This window comes from Lissotriton vulgaris, chromosome 3_1 (genome assembly GCF_964263255.1).
Source record: "Lissotriton vulgaris chromosome 3_1, aLisVul1.2, whole genome shotgun sequence".
In the NCBI taxonomy this organism is placed as follows: Eukaryota; Metazoa; Chordata; class Amphibia; order Caudata; family Salamandridae; genus Lissotriton; species Lissotriton vulgaris.
The window spans coordinates 1,369,657,663-1,369,674,633 of NC_141689.1; the positions used below are offsets into that span (position 1 = coordinate 1,369,657,663).

At 42.8% G+C, this 16,971-nt stretch overlaps 1 protein-coding gene across 1 annotated transcript in view; it reads right to left on the reverse strand.

Annotated features, from left to right (window-relative positions):
• The window catches only part of LOC147727916 (CIMIP2 protein GA14893-like), a 292,621-nt gene extending 276,275 nt beyond the window's left edge, over nucleotides 1-16,346 (reverse strand). Inside the window, exon 1 of the mRNA XM_086963199.1 lies at nucleotides 16,169-16,346. Within this exon, the coding sequence (XP_086819325.1) occupies nucleotides 16,169-16,236 (68 nt within the window). The 5' untranslated portion in view covers nucleotides 16,237-16,346. The remainder of the gene's footprint in view (nucleotides 1-16,168) is intronic.
• Nucleotides 16,347-16,971: the final 625 nt, after the last annotated feature.

Genomic DNA, 16,971 nt, shown 5'->3' on the forward strand with positions numbered 1-16,971 from the left:
AGGGAGCTTGGATCTCCCACCATCCCCCGCTACAGCATAGCCGCCCTCCACACACTCAACCCCGGAAGACTCAGGAACTACCACGCCAAACATGACCCACGGCCAGTTCTCCTGCATCCACTGCTGCCAGACCTTCACCGCCACCCCGGTCACCAACACTGCTGACGCCAACACCGGCGACACCCTAAGATGCGTCCTCCTCAACATGCGCTCCATGCACAAACAAGCCGTGGAGATATGGAGCCTACTCGACTCTCTCTCACCCGACATCGCCTTATTCAAAGAGACCTGGACCAATGCCTCCTCCACCCCCGACATCAACACCGCCATCCCGGATTGATATAAGTTCCAGAGGACGAACCGCCCCACCACCCAGGAGGGGGCCTCGCCATCACCCACAAGAACCACCTCCAGCTAAACCTCCCCCCCCCGCCGAACACCTGCAATTCCAGATCCAGACTAGCCTTAACTCCACACTCCAGGGCACCCTCGCTTCCAGACCCCCCCCCCCCCCGGCCCCAGGCCCCCTTCGCCGCCACCATCACCGACCTCATCGTACCCCACGCCACGCCCCAATGAACTACATACTTATTAGAGACCTGAACTTCCACCTCAACGAACCCAACTCCACCACCCTACGTGACAACCTCACCAACACTGGACTCAAACAACTTGTCACCACACCGACCTACAGGGCAGGACACACCCTTGACCCTGTCTTCGCAAACAGGAAACAGCGTCCACATCAGCCACACAACGCAATATCATTGACCGGCCACCAGTGCGAACACTTCCACGTCGACAAACCCAAGCCACCCAAACCAGTCCCACGCCCACCTCAAATCTGATTGTTGGATGTAATTCAGAAGCCAGAAGAAATGGCAGTTGTAAAGTGTCAAGTCCATAAGGCTGACAAGGATTTGGTTACATTAGGAAACAATTATGCTGACCAAATGGAAAGGTTTTGCTTTGCAGGAAGAGACCATAATTCAGGAAAATGAAGTTGAAATAATCGCAAATGGTGATGGATGTTACGCAGAGTTCAATAATGTAAACTTATTTTATGGATCTAAAGAGACAGTTCCAGTTGAGTGAGGGTTCAGATGAAGAGTTTGGAACTCCAGAAGCCCAGTTACCAAATGTTTAGAGTAAAGGACTGTTGCCATTTAAAAGAGTGAAGCATGGGTGGCAGCAAGAAGAAATAGACTTTGATCAAGGAAAGTGATGAGCTTGACAAGTTGAAAATCGAAGTTAAAAAAGACCTCCTTTGGAAGAAGAAAACTTGCTGTGGAAAGAGGAGCTAAAAGAAAGTCTGAACAATATACAAGATCAAGTGAGAGCTTAAGTTCTGTGAGAAATCAAGAACTGAAGACTGACATTGACGAAGTAAGTGCTAAAGAAATTCTCAAGAAGATAACTTGTAAGCAAAAACACTCTGAGCCAGAATCAAAAACCGGAAAACAGTCAGCCTGGGACTAATGAGAGTGAAACATTACCTGGTAAAAGGTCAGCCAGATGGGGAGTTCCTAGTCATAAGTATGCTTCTCTAGAGTTGGTATATGTGGCTACAATATCACAGGATGTGACAGATGAAGATGATTAATTCCCATTGAAAAGATGAGTTGATTACTATGAGAATGACAAAGGTCTGGTGTCTGCTACAGAGGGAAAATCACCTTGAGGGTAAATTAGAGACCTTGAAATATTGGATTTTGTCAAAAATCAAGATAAGACGGAGAAATGCTGTTTAAAGCTTGACATACTGGGACAAATGGATACATCAACTGGACTAACCGAAAGAAGGTTTGCCTATGTACATCAATGGAATGTGTATGCGCCATGGGTGTGGTCTCAACCACCATTTGTATGTTTTCAAAACTAACACATGCAGTAATGCCTTGTAACACTGGATAAAAGTCTGGAGCTGTAAATTGTTTGACCTTAAAAATGAATAAAGTTGATTGTCAAAAAAAAAAGCTTGACAATACTAAAAGAGATTACATCCAATGAAAATCCTATGAGCCGATTTACTGGAGCTGATTTTGATTTGAAGTTTTTCTCATTAACAAGAACTGACATCTGAAGCTGAAAAATAACTTTTTGGGGGGGGAGAAAATGAACTAGATATTTTTGCTATTACTTTTTCCGGCCAATGCTATAACAGAAGAAGATAAAGAAGAACTTGATTTGGGCTGCAAGAATTTTGCTGTAAAATTTTAGGAATGACATTATTCACTTTCATATTATTTTGCCTGTTTGTGAGCTTACTAACTTCCATGGGAAACGTTTCAGAACATATAGTTAGTGATGCTGCAAATATAAATAACCATAAGGAATTTGGATAAGAAATATCAGTACATAACAAGCATTTAGTAAGTGGTTTTAGAGATAATGTGTATTCAAGAATGATCAGCAAAAATGTTAAGAATATGATGGTCAATGGCTGTTTTGTGTGCACTTTTCTTCCTAAGTCAGCTGAGGAAGGAGCAACTTATGAGCAACTGGAGCTTGCTTACTCACTTTCCTGCAATGTGGCTGTTCTTATCTTTAATCATGAGGAGTTCCTTTCTCCATGCCTGACTGATTTTAATGTGACTATGGAAAAGTTAGATTTTCAAGTTTCCAGATTGAGAAAGGAGAGGGGAAATGTGTGTGATAAGGTGTAGTCATATGGAAGAAGGTATGTCAGAATTTGTTGGTGAAAGCAAATGTGATCAAATCTATGAAGTTAGTGATGAGTTTCTAACTTGGAGAGAACCTGTAACAATGGGAATTTATTATGTTTGTGGGAAGACTGCTTATTTTAATTTGCCAAGGAATTGGGTGGGTTCCTGTTCTTTGGCCTACTTATTCCTATAATGAATTATGTGGAGAGGTAGGTCAAGGAACACAGTTTGAGGAGAATTAGGAGATGGTTTGGGTAAGTGGTTTTGGGCATATTGTAGACTAATATTCCTCTTACGTGAATAGCTGTGAATGATGTAAAGATTAGACGTTTGTCTAGAATTGTGGATAGACTTTGTAAGAAAGTGCTCTCTTTTTGCATGGTTGCCCCCACTGTTTGCCAAACTGCTGATATACTTTGACTGAGTGTGCCCTGGGTTCCTGCCAAACAGGTACTCAGGGACTATGCTCTTTCCCTAAAAACTGCATTAAGACAAAACCCAATTGCAATCTTTGGCCACATGTCAGTCCCTTGTAAATGGTACCATAGTTTCCAAGGGCAATGTGCCAGGGAAGGTCTATAAGGGCTGCAGCACTTGTTGTGCCACCCTTAGAGGTGTGTACCTTTAAACGCACACACACTGTCATTGCAGGCTGCATGTTTTGGTGCAGAACAAAGATAAGAGTCAACATGGCAAACATCCCTGTGTGCCATGCCTACAACCTACTGCCCTGGAATAGGTCAGCCACCCCTCTAGCTGGGTGCACCATACCAGTGGTGAAGGTCCTGGTGCATGAGCCCTGTACCCCTACAGTGTCTAAATCAATGCTTAGGCAACGTAAGTGCAATACTGCCATTAAGAGTATATGGTGCTGGGAGTTTGTCATTACAAACTCCACAGCACCATAATAGCTGACCTGAAAATTGTGAAGTTTGGTATCAAACTTCTCAGCACATTAAACCCACATTGATGCCAGTGTTCGATCTAATGAAAAATGCATTCAGAGTGCATCTTAGAGATGCTCCCTGAAAAATAACTTAAGTTTACTGTCCTGGCTGAGTGGCTGCTCACCACCAGCTGCCACCACCAGACATGTTTCTGGACCCCTGGGTCCGGAGCCTGCCGCTCTCTGGGGCCTGAAGCAATGCACATCCTGGGATGAGCCAAGCCACCTTCCCCAGGATGGAGAGGGTCCACAAAGAGGAAGCTTCAAAGGGTTGCCATCTTTGTGACCTACCCAGTCATTTGCTGTTTCCAACAACTGGCCCCCACTGGTTCTGACCCCCACTTAGGGTGAAAGAATCAGTGAGAAAACTAATTGAGGAAGGGAGGTGTGACCACCTTTGCCACCCCACCCCTCAAGTGGGGGAGGCGAGGTGAAGCTCACTCTCAGTCCCAGCCATCATGCAGGTGGGGGGACCCAGCCAACCAGAGAGAGGCATGTGCTCCCCCTCCCACTGGAGGATGGCATAATAGGGGGTGTGCCCACCCCAAGGACTGGACCCATTGGTCCCGACTTTTACTTACCTGTAACGCCCCTAAATCTAATATTTAGGGGCGACCCTGAACTTCGCCTCCTCAGACATGAACTGACCAGAAGAAGAGAAGAAGACTGACCGAAGAAGCCATGCTGAAATAAGAAGAGGAGGACGGTCACTGACTTGGCCCCAGCCCTACTGGCCGGTCTGCATCTCGAACCTGCTCCAGCAAAATCCTGGTGTGTTCTGCAGCCAGAAGTCCTCAAGAACCCGAAGGACCTGCTCTGCCTTCCAAACCCAAGACTTTGTCTTCTGTGAGCACTAGATTTGCTCACCAACAGACTCTGGCCATATCCGTGAGTCTGCACCACTCGGCACCCGATGCCCACAGCACAAATTCCATTGGCCCAAAACCATGACTAGGTCTCCCTGGTGATCTTGACCAGAGATCTGGTAATCTCTGATGTGCCTTGAATCTCTAATCGATAACTGCAGCCCCTTTCTGGAGGATCTCCCCCAATTGCGACCGGAGCTGGTAAGAAAACCCAACGCCTAAAGGCACCCCTGCACCTGACGTCCCACGGCCTTGGATGGCCCATCCGAAGGTCTCCCAGCATACCCAGGCATCCCAACTTACCGCTCCAACCAGTGGTCACCTCCAGAAGATCTTCTTTCCTGAGCCTGCAGTCTTTGCTGGAACTGGAGAATCCCCATTAAAATCAACGGGGAACCTGATGCCAAAACAGCACCCTGCACCCAGCCGCCCCTGCGCCGCTGTGGGTGCACTTTGGGTGCTAACTTGAATCCCCCTTTGCCATGAGCCTAACACCAGGAGCTTTGCTCCCACACCCTTATGGCCTGCTCGTGAGCAGCCACCAACCGGAGGCCTCCCTTTTCCCAATTGGGTAACATTGGGTCTCTGCACTCTGCACCCGGCCACCCTAGTGCCGCTGAGGGTGCTTTGACAGTGCATCCTTGACCCTGGGGGAACCCTGGTTCTAACCCCAGAAAACCAACTCCCAAACACAAGTACTTACCTTGAAACCGATAACCTTATTTCGTCCCATAGGACTGCATTGACTGCTTTCTTGTGAAAGTTGTTGTGTGGAGTTGGTATTTGTATGAGAACGTTAAAAACTACAAATATCTAACAACTGCATTACTTACCTTTTCTCTAGGAAATGTCCCAGTGAGATATCTGGACATAACACACTGAATACAAAAGTTAATCCATAAAGTAATCTGAGAAGTAATCAAAAGTCATCTAACAGTAATCTCCACTGTATTCAAAGTAGTTACCAACCTGTAACAAAGTCATTTTCATTCAGCTTGCTTGAATTGTTAAACCTGCCTTGAAAATTACCATTTACACTTACCTGTGCCAGGCTTCGAAATGCACCACCCAAATAAAGTGAATTGCCACTAGGCTTAATTGGTAAAGTTCATAAGCAAATGGTAGTTCCAGATGAAAAACGCTGAATCCGTGGTTGCAAAAGAGTTCTTTTAATATGCCAAGAAAAACCAGCCAACGCGTTTCGTTCTGTCAAGCAGAACTTCTTCAGGGCGCAATAATGTACAAGAAGACGGAAGTATGTTCCAATTCAAAGTATCAGTTTTGAAACAAGGAGCCAAATCCTTCAGTGTAGGTGTCCGATAGGCAGAGTTGAGTTCCAATAATATTTCCAACAAGAGCTTCACCTAAGACTGCCTTATATATTCCAGAGATGTAATTCTAAAGGGGACACTCGATTTACTTCATATAGATTATTGGCGTATTACGCGCTCCACTGGGCCCAAGTATTGGCCTTCAGGTGGTGTGACGTGCACTTAATTTGTACCGTCGCCTTTTTCAATTCCTGCAGTCCACAATTGGCTCCAAATATGTAGTCATTTAAAGGTAGTTGCCTTTCGGGGTCGTGTTCTTCCCCCCAGTTGGCGTGTCCACGGTCCGCGCGCCAAACCCTTCCCAGCGTGCCAATTGTGGACTGCAGGAATTGAAAAAGGCGACGGTACAAATTAAGTGCACGTCACACCACCTGAAGGCCAATACTTGGGCCCAGTGGAGCGCGTAATACGCCAATAATCTATATGAAGTAAATCGAGTGTCCCCTTTAGAATTACATCTCTGGAATATATAAGGCAGTCTTAGGTGAAGCTCTTGTTGGAAATATTATTGGAACTCAACTCTGCCTATCGGACACCTACACTGAAGGATTTGGCTCCTTGTTTCAAAACTGATACTTTGAATTGGAACATACTTCCGTCTTCGTGTACATTATTGCGCCCTGAAGAAGTTCTGCTTGACAGAACGAAACGCGTTGGCTGGTTTTTCTTGGCATATTAAAAGAACTCTTTTGCAACCACGGATTCAGCGTTTTTCATCTGGAACTACCATTTGCTTATGAACTTTACCAATTAAGCCTAGTGGCAATTCACTTTATTTGGGTGGTGCATTTCGAAATTTGTTTGAAAATTGTCTTTTTCCTAGGATGTTTCTGGGATATACTCCTGGGACAGGGAGTATTTGAAATTGCACACTACTTAAAAGAAATTCGTATTTACCTATTGGTGATATATGGGTTGGTGCATTGAAGGTGTACAAGTGGTCCACTGTCCCGTGCTGGTTGTTGAAAAATCCTGTGCCAGGCTTGCTTAATTCTAGAAAATAAACATATCTAAATAATATTTTTATACAAGCAAATTGGTCTCTGAGTGAGTGACATCATCTCTTGCCTGAGTGTGTACAACAAATGCTTAACACTACCACAAATAGAGAGTAAGGTGCTATCTACTTTTACCTCTGCCTTCCTTTGAGGTTCCATTGGACTCTGTGCACATTATACCTCATTTAGGTAAAGTATATACAGAGCCAGCTTCCTGCAACTTGCCATGAATACAGCAGGGTGTCTTAAGCTGGTGACTGTAGCGATGTTGACAATTAGAGAAATAGCAATGCAGAACCATCTTACCTTTGATGTTATTTTGGTGAAAGAGGGCACAGTATGTAAGGTAATTGGGGCAAAGAAGTGTTCTACCTATGTCCCTGATTATAGTGGGGGGGGGGGGGGTTGACTCATACAATACTAACATACCTAATCTGACACATGAATTAGATCATTAGTAGAATTAGGTGTCTGGGAAAGTAGGGTCCTAGATAAAGAAAATACAGAGGGCCTGATTACGAATACGGCGGTCCATAGGACCACTGTAGTCTCGGTGGCAGTGCGGGAACCGACGCACCGGCAGTCTGACCAGCCTATTACAATTTGGACAGTCAGACTGATATTGCACCGCCACAACCGCCAGGGATCAGAGACCCCTGGAGGTGGCATGGCATTCTTGAGGCAGCAATATGCTGGGCAGGACCACCGTGATCTTGTCAAGCATATTACGAGTTTCATCTCTGCCACTGTTTTCATTGCTGTTCCTACTCTATGAAACTTGTGGTAAAGAGGAGACAAAGAGGGCTCTAAGGGCCCCCTGTTGCATCTAGGCAATGGGGTGCATGCAGAAGGGCCAATGTTGTGCCCCTCCCCTGTGTGCCTGCACCCCAGTACCTGCATGGCATGGACTGCATCAGTCCATGTTGTGCAAGTACTGCCTTTGATGTTCTCATTGCAGTGCCTATTTACATAGGCACCATTGTGGGATCACCAAAGAAGCGCCCTCCAGTGCCTGCAAATATCATAATCTGGCGGCTGGTGTGCACACAGGTTTGGTAGTGTGGGAGTGGGGCAGCAGCGTAGCGGTCCAGCTCCATTGCCAAACTCATAATCTGCCCCAGAGTGTTTTTTTTTAGAATAGGTGAGTAGCTAAGTTGTAATGGCGATGAGGTTCTACAAGCTGTTCTAACACCAATAATAATAATGTTGATTTGTGCCATTACTTTCTTTTTCTTATTAAAACTAATGTAGTGTGCAGTGAAGGAAATCATAATAAAAAAGAAAAGAAACAAGGCAATATATAAAATCTCGAAAAAGGAGAAGATTACTATTTTCAGGTGGATAATTATCTGGATCGAACGTTCCAACAGATGAGACGAACGGAGGAGGGTGCTCGGATAACTAAAAAGCTGAAGACTCCAAAGATGAATACTTAATTAGTAAAAATCTTAAAGGTGCTTTTAGTTACTATTAAAATAATTATAGGAAGAAGTGCTGTAGCATTTTTGGATTATGTCAAATGTGCAAATATTGTGTGAAAATGATGTTTGAATAATTAGAGTTTTAATAACGCAAAGAGTTGTAACCAATGAACTAATGATGTTGCATCTGAAATGCATTAGAAGTATAAATAATGCTATGAATAATTATGCCACATTTTCATGTAACATGACATTATTTTAAAATGGATGCAGTTTCTAGTATCCTATTCAACTTCTTCTGCTCATCATCTCCCCCACCCAGTCAGTGTACCTCTGAAAATCTGTCTTTCCCAATGTTTGCCTGAGCATCAAGTTAATGACTTAAATGTAATAGCGATATATAACATTTGTTAGAAAAGGTGTATTGCGAATGAAGCTTCCATTGTTTACCTAAAGTGTCATTTTCAAGGACTTCCGCTGGAGTGCTAGGGTAGTCGTGCTAATTTGATGAGCCATTAGTTAAAAAATGTTTCATTTGTAATACACATTTCAGGAGTGCAGTTGCTGAGGAAGCAAGCGGAAGATTTCTATTACCTTAAGAAATGGGTTAGTGCTAAATAATTTTGTAGTTTTTAATCATAACGTTGTTGCTTTTGATTTGTCAAATGTGACCCTAACCAGGATTATACCATGCTGAATTTGCAGAATCTATTATTAAATTGTGTGATTTGTCTATGAAACAGTTGGGATTCTATTTTTCGTGGGATTCTTTTACTATTTTCTTTGTTGGTGACTTGCCATGGTGCTCTTTTGCTTCAGTACTCTTTCTGAGTTTGACACTTAAAATGTATGCTTAAGATTCTGCCTAACTAGGGTTTTTGATTTTGCATTCATCTGTACTTCTGTAATAAATATACTTTTTTTACTATTTATGATCTAGAGCTCAGTCCTTTATGCTTCTAATATTTTATTTAGTTTAACTCTGCAAAATTGTGTTTTTCCTGATGAGGAGTGTAGTCTCTAACCACTAGATCAACTGGAGACAGTAGAGACAAATTATTTTGGTAAATATTGGGTGGTCTAATATTGGGGTTCAGGTTGTTATTGGGGTTTGGCTCCCACTCGGTATTCCAAAGTGTAAATGTAGAACAGGGAATTGAAAAAACAAGCATTTGCAATGCAATCTGTCTTGCCTTTGGGTCCTTATATGTACTTAGCTATGCAGCACATTAGCCTGGGTGCTCAAACATCTACTGTTCTTTAACATGAAGGGAAAATAAGCACCTAACTGCGTGACACGCCAGGTATGGGAACCCATGGAGAGAAATGTTGCCTTTCAGCAGGAAATGGTAGTCCAAAGCTCTGTTTTTAATATAAAATCAGGGCCTTTGGTGGTCATATCACTGGAAATGCAAGATTTGAAAAAAATATTATTGACTACGGATGCTCGTGGAAGACAATTTCTATGGACTGAAATCTAGAGAATGCTAAAGTGATTCTGATATTTTACTGACCTCTGCTGGTCGTTTTCTATCAAGAAAGTTAAATAGAGGCAGGTGCCAGAAAAAAAAAAAAGTCCCTCAGCAGAAAGCAATTCTGGTATTGTGCAGACCTCTGTTGGTCATTTTCTCCCAAGACAGTTAAGAGGCAGTTGAACAGAAAAAATAAGTCCCTAAGCGGAAGGAGACAAGTCATAGGGCTGATCTCCGGAGCCCACAAAGTACATACACACATAAGTATATACTAAAGTATATACAAGAGGTCTTGAATGCTTGACCTTAAAACTGACACATCAATGAGCTGAGAGTCTGAACTACGTTTCTCTCTACCGGGGTAACGTAATTCATAGTGAGAGACAGTGAGAAACGTAGAAACCTATACTAATCTTCAGGCTCCACTATCCTCCACCCAGCACCTTCCTAAGGTAAGAAATACACATTCAAAATGTTCCTAAGTGTTGTGTTCTTATTTCTTTAATGCTCGTGCATAGAATATGGAGTGTTGTAATGATAAGTTCCATGTGGAACATTGATGTTACCGAGCTGGTTGGAGAAGGACGTCGCTTCCCTGGCTCTCACCTGTTAATTTATTTATCTTAATAAATACACCTTATTCCACATATCTTATGGTCTGCTACCATCACTTCAATTGGCGACGAGGGAAACTGGCGTTTATCTTTATGGACTATCGATGAGGAGTTCATGAGAAGAACTTTCCGTTTTTACAAGCGAGAAGAAAAGAAGAAAAGCGTACCAAAACGGAAACTTCGTGAGTTATTTTTTTTAATTTCCTCTCCCTTCGCATGGGGATCACCGCCTACGACAGCACTTTATTTAAATAACCATCGGCGACAGGCTTAATACTCAGAGACATTAACGGAGCAACCGTTACTCGCCTACCTGCATTTTTCAAGAGCGCTCGCTGTTCCACTGCATGCGCTGACTGTCAAGGGGACTGCGCGCGTCACGATCAGCGCGTCTTCCACAATCCCCTCATCGACTGACGTCAGACGCAGGTCACGCAACGTGACCCCAACGTGGCGGCCATTTTGCTTCCTTTGTTTACATCGGTCGGAAGCAATTATCATCTCGATCGAGTTAAACATTAAAGATCGAGTTTAAGCATCAAGGTCGTGTGGCGCATGGCGATATCTACATCTCCGAGGTACGCATTCCAAACAGCACAGTAGGTGAAATGGAAATCTAAATAAAAATAAGGAAAAAGAATTTATTATTTTTGTTTGTGGTGTGGAACATTCGGTAACAGGTGAGAAAGTCGGGAGAAGGTCGTTTCTAAATTAAATTGTACTTCATTGTGCATGGAAGAAGGAGATTCCAGTGTAAGTACTGTAGTTAGAGACAGAGACATGGCACAACAGAATTTTACGATTAGTCCTCCTGAACCATTTTGGGTTAAAGGTACCCAACCTGTCATAAAGTGGATAGAATGGAAGGAATACTTCATTAATTATTTGGAAGCTGTTGATGAAACCAAGAAAATGAAAGCTGAGCAAAAGAAGAGACTTTTATTACATTCTCTTGGTCCCATAGGATTAAAGACATTCTCAAGGATGAGTAAGTCCGATGACTCTAATTTAGATGAATTTGAGAATGCGATAAAAAATATGGACAAATACTTTGCTCCTAAGGTGTGCATTGGGGTCATAAGACACAAGTTCTTCCAGAGAAAACAAACCAAAGAGGAAACCGTAGATGAGTGGATGGATGATCTCAAGAAATTAGCCATAGATTGTAAATTTGACAATTTACATGACGATCTCATTCGTGATCAGTTGGTAATGCATAATAACAACTCTGCCTTACAAGATCGTCTTTGGGTTAACGGTGACGCACCTCTTGACGACGTTGTTGCCATTATGAGAAAATCAGAGATGTCAGGGAGGTGTGCAACGGTGGTGAAAGAGACAGAGAAAGATGTTTCCAAAACCTCAGGAACTGTGTGTAAGATTCAAGCTTCAAATAGAAACTTTCGTCAACAACAACAGCAAGGGAGATGGGCTGGTCAACCGGCAAAAGTCCAGAATAAAAACATGGAGGATAGGAGATGCTATAGATGTGACAGTAAAGAACATCTGGCATTTAGTAGACTATGTCCTGCGTTAAAAAAGAAATGTGGCATTTGTGGACTGTTAGGTCACTTTAGCAAGATGTGTCATAGGCGCACAAACGTAAAATATGTTTATGAGGATGAATGTGAGAGTGTGGATGAATTAGAAACTGAGGAAGAATGTTGCATAAAAAGTATTAGAGGGAACTACGTGATCAACATTTCAGAAGACTCATTGAAAGGAAAACCTATTTGTGATATATCCCTAGGTGGGGTAACCATTAATGTGTATGCGGACTCTGGTTCCCCATACACGATCATAAATGAAGAGGTTTGGCAAAAGAAGTTTGTAAATAAGATTGGTGAGCAACTATACCCATCTGACGTCTGCCCAATCAGTTTTACAGGTAACAGGATAGGTATGATCGGTTTTAGGTGGCTTACTTTTGTATTTAAAGGCAGGTCCACAAGAGCAAAGTTGTATGTGGCAAAGGTTGGGCCATCTGTATTAGGATGGTTCGATCAGAAGAAATTGCACATTATCCTAGATCCTAATTCTAAGGACAAAGTTTTGATTTTGGATGACTGCAGTAGAATGGAGGAAAAGTTATCTGAAAGTTTTCCCAAAGTTTTCAATAAGGAGTTGGGTGTTCTGAAGGGGTTTGAACATAAGATAATTTTAAAGGCAGATGCACAACCCAAGGTTCATAAAGTTAGACCAATACCTATTCTTATAAGGGAGGAAGTGAAAAAGGAAATCCAAGGTCTACTTGCCAAAGGTATTATAGAGGAAGTGGAAACATCAGAGTGGATTTCTCCGATTGTGGTTGCCCGGAAACCCAACGGAAAAATCCGTCTATGCATCGATTTGCGCCACTTGAACAATAACATCGTGGTGGAAAAGTTTCCCCTTCCTAGAATAAATGAAATGGTTTCTTCCCTTAAAGGAGCTACATGGTTCTCCACGGTGGATCTTTCTGCCGCCTACCACCAGGTGATGTTGGATCCCAACTCTAAGAACCTCACGGCGTTTATAACACCGTTTGGTTGTTATCAGTTCAAGCGTATGCCCTTTGGGTTGGCCTCAGCCGCTGCTGTGTTTCAGCGGCTGATGCATAGACTGTTTGGAGACATGGAGAGTGTCTCATTTTTTCAAGATGATATTCTTGTTGCAGCTAAAGACAAGGAATGTCATGATTCCAAATTGAAACAAGTTTTGGAAACCTTGCAGTCAGCTGGCCTGACTGTAGAGTTGTCAAAGTGCAAATTCAGCCAAAGAAGTGTTTCATATTTGGGGCATGTCATAAGTGAGGAAGGTGTCCAACCCAAGCCTACCTTGGTGGAGAATATTGTTAAGTTCTCGGCGCCTGTTTCGAAAGATGAAGTGAGAGCATTCCTCGGAATGGCTGAATACTGTGCCAAATTCATAAAAAATTTCGCAGCAAAGGTTCACAATATGCGTGCACTGTTGAAGAAGAACTCTAAGTTCTTTTGGAGTGATTTGTGTGAGGAAGAGTTTAATTTGATCAAGAAGGAGTTACAAAAAGTAAATGCTCTTGCCAGTTTTGACCCTAATGCTAACTGTTTGCTCACAACTGACGCAAGTGATAAGGGTTTGGGCGCTGTGTTATCACAGTATGATGACTGTGGTAAAGAAAAGGTAATTCTTTTTGCCTCTAGGGCCCTTTCCCCTGCTGAAAGTAGGTACCCTATCATCGAGAGGGAGGCCCTAGCGTGTGCGTGGGCGCTGGAGCATTTCCGAGCATTTGTTTGGGGCAAACCAGTGACCATTCGTACAGACCATAAACCATTGATCCGCATTTTGTCATGTGATGGCATCTCAGGTGCATCCGCAAGGTTGGCTAGACTATCTATGCGGATGAAGGAATATATCTATAATATGGTTTATCTACCGGGTAGGGACAACCGCATTGCTGATTGTTTGTCAAGACTTCCACCCCCTTTGGAAGAATGTGAGGATGACCCCTGGAGCGAATACTGTGTGGCTTTGATACACGATTGTGGTGAGCCTGCGATAAGTAAAACAGAGTGGTTAACTGAACAGGGGAAAGATTCTGTATTGAAAAGTGTTTTAGAGTATATTTGTAAGGGCTGGCCCAAAGTGAGGAATATCCCTGGTTTGGATGCTTTTTGGCAAATCCGTACGGAGTTGTCATCTGAAAACGATATGTTGTTTAGAGGTGATAGGATCGTCCCACCTGTGTCTTTAAGAAAGAAAATTCTGCAATTGTGCCATGAGGGACATTTTGGGATTATGAGAACCAAGTCTATTGTCAAAGGTATGTTCTGGTGGCCCGGAGTTGACGGGGAGGTTGAGGAGTTTGTTAGAAAGTGTACAGTTTGCATGTCTGCTGACAAAACTCTTAGGACCTTTAAGCCCAAGATGAGTGATGGTTTAATTCCCAACTTTCCGTGGGACACCATCGCAGTGGATATTTTTGGACCTGTAGGAGATTCTAGAGAATATGGTTTGGTGGCTATTGACCTTTTTTCCAAGTGGCCCATTGTCAAAATTGTGGAAAGGGTTGACACTCAGACAGTACTAAAATTTTTGGACAAAATTTTCATGGTGGAAGGTTTACCAGCTTGTGTGCTATCGGACAATGGTGTCCAATTTACGTCTAGACTAGCTAAAGAGTATTTCGACAGATGTGGTGTTAAACACAAAACCACCGCATTATATAACCCTAGTGGCAACGGCACTGTCGAAAGGTTTAACAGAGTAATCAAGGGCGTCATTCAAGCCTCTGTGCACAGTGGACTTGATTGGAAGGTACAGGTACAGAAAGCAGTCTGGTCATATAGAGTTACTGTACAGAACAGCACTGGCTTGTCCCCGTTTACCATGATGAGAGGCAGAACGGCTAGATGTAAGTTTAATCCTGGATGGCTGGTTGATGGAAAAGTGGCATGTTGGTCTCCTGTAGAAGTCAAGGACAAATTAATGTCCAGTCACGAGAAGAGCAGAGAATTTTATGACTCTCACCATAATACTAAAGATGTTTCTATCAAGGTTGGAGACTGGGTGAGGGTGAAAAAGCCTTTTAAGGTTCCCAAGGGTATGAGCCGTTTCGAACCACCTTGTAAAATTGCTGAGGTTTTAAGGAATTCTGTAAGACTGGATGATGGTAGAGTATGGAATCTTAAAAATATTGCCTTCAACCCAGATCAAAATTGTGTAGAAGTACTTCCTGATTCATGTATCAACAATTTTGATTGGGTAGAAGATCATTTTGAAAATAGCCAAGTTCAGTCTCAACTGGGTAAGGATTTGACGGCCATTTCTGGTGAACCCAGGCAATCCTACCTTCCCTTGTGTTTTGAGGGGGGAGTGGGTGAAGGTTGTAGTCATGAGCATGAAGTTCAAACTGATGTCAATGATTTTACAAGCTTGGACGCAAGTGTCACACAGAACAAGACCAATGTGTTACCTGATAAAAGAACAAGAGTTATGCCCAGATGGCTGAAGGACTATGCTTTGTAATATTGTCCCTCCTGTTGTTTCCTTTTTTTCCTTGTTCCTTATCTTCCCTTCCTTCTTTTGTTTTACCTTCCCCGGTTGCTTTTAATGTATGGGGGGGGGGATGTGTTGTGTTCTTATTTCTTTAATGCTCGTGCATAGAATATGGAGTGTTGTAATGATAAGTTCCATGTGGAACATTGATGTTACCGAGCTGGTTGGAGAAGGACGTCGCTTCCCTGGCTCTCACCTGTTAATTTATTTATCTTAATAAATACACCTTATTCCACATATCTTATGGTCTGCTACCATCACTTCACTAAGTACCCGGAAAGCAAGTTTATAGTATGCTATATGCCAAAAAATCCACCTTATAAAAAATCTGTCACGTTGTTGTTTTAAACAATCTTTGGTTTGCTGTCACGACCGCCAGACAGAAAGTAAGCAAAATAATAATCTGTCATGTTAATAAGATGGCAAGATGGCCACCTAGGGACCCGTCCAGACGTTAGCCAGTGAGTAAATGGTCTCTACACACTATGCCCCAATGTTACACGGCAAAGAGTGACTCGTTTTTTGTATTTTTTTCTCAATATCACTTATTCAAGTCCAATTTAAAAAAATCTGCACATAAAGCAAGTCCTCTTTGTACAAAAACATTTTCTACAAACCACATTTTAAAGGTTCTCTGAGCAAGCTAACTCTAAATGAATAAGAGGTCCAGAGGACAAAAGGAGCTCTCCCCTGGTGTCACTCTTGTGGCCAGACATGTCTGCGGTGCCCTAGAAAGTAATATGGGTCTCCAGAGAGTCGCGCGTGTATTATATATTAATAGAGGACTTCACCTCAGTGGCACAGAGCGTTTTTAGTTATTTTACAAAAGTGCTCTTACCCGGGGATGTAGCTGGGATCAAACGAAGGGAAGATAGCCTCTCTAATGTGTGGCAGAACGACGGGCATCTTCCCACACTCCCCTCGTTGGGTTTTCTTTGGTGAATGTTCCGCTTTCAGCCTGCGAGAGTGGCATGTGTTTCAGAGTGATCGTGGTGGCTGCAGGGTGTTGTCCTGCGAGGTAGCAACCGGAGGCTCCTAGTTTTTGTTTTCACAACCATCCGGATCAGGAGCTCGCGGTAGAACACGAGCAAGGTAAAAATCGGCCAAAAAAGAGGAATTCAAAAATTAACTGAAATATTAATCCAAAAACGAAGTTTTAAAAATGTAGGAATACAATTTCAAACTTTAAGTTCATAATCAAAGGTCATTTCTTTCCACTCGAGATTATACTATTTACAATGTAATATTTAGACAAGAAAAAGTAAATGGAATGTTCGGGGAAAACAACGCGTTTCAACAAGCGCTTCTACTGTGATTGGCTACAGCCACATTCTGGATTGTGTTTGTCATTGTTTGGTCACTTTAGAAAAATGTTCGGTGGGTTACGAAGGTCGGAAAGAAGGGTTTGAGATGCCTGGCATGAATGAACCTATGGTCGTGTGATACAACTAAATTAGCTTGAAAGAAGCAAGCACTCGCATTACAACAGACGCCCGTGTTTACAGTTGCTATAGCGACACTAGAAACGAAGAAATTCACATGTAAAGGCCACCATCTGGTGGTCATTTGTCAATACTGCACTGCAGACGTCGCTAAGAAATAGCTTGCATTATTTTCTACGGGTTTATCTTAAACAAGTAT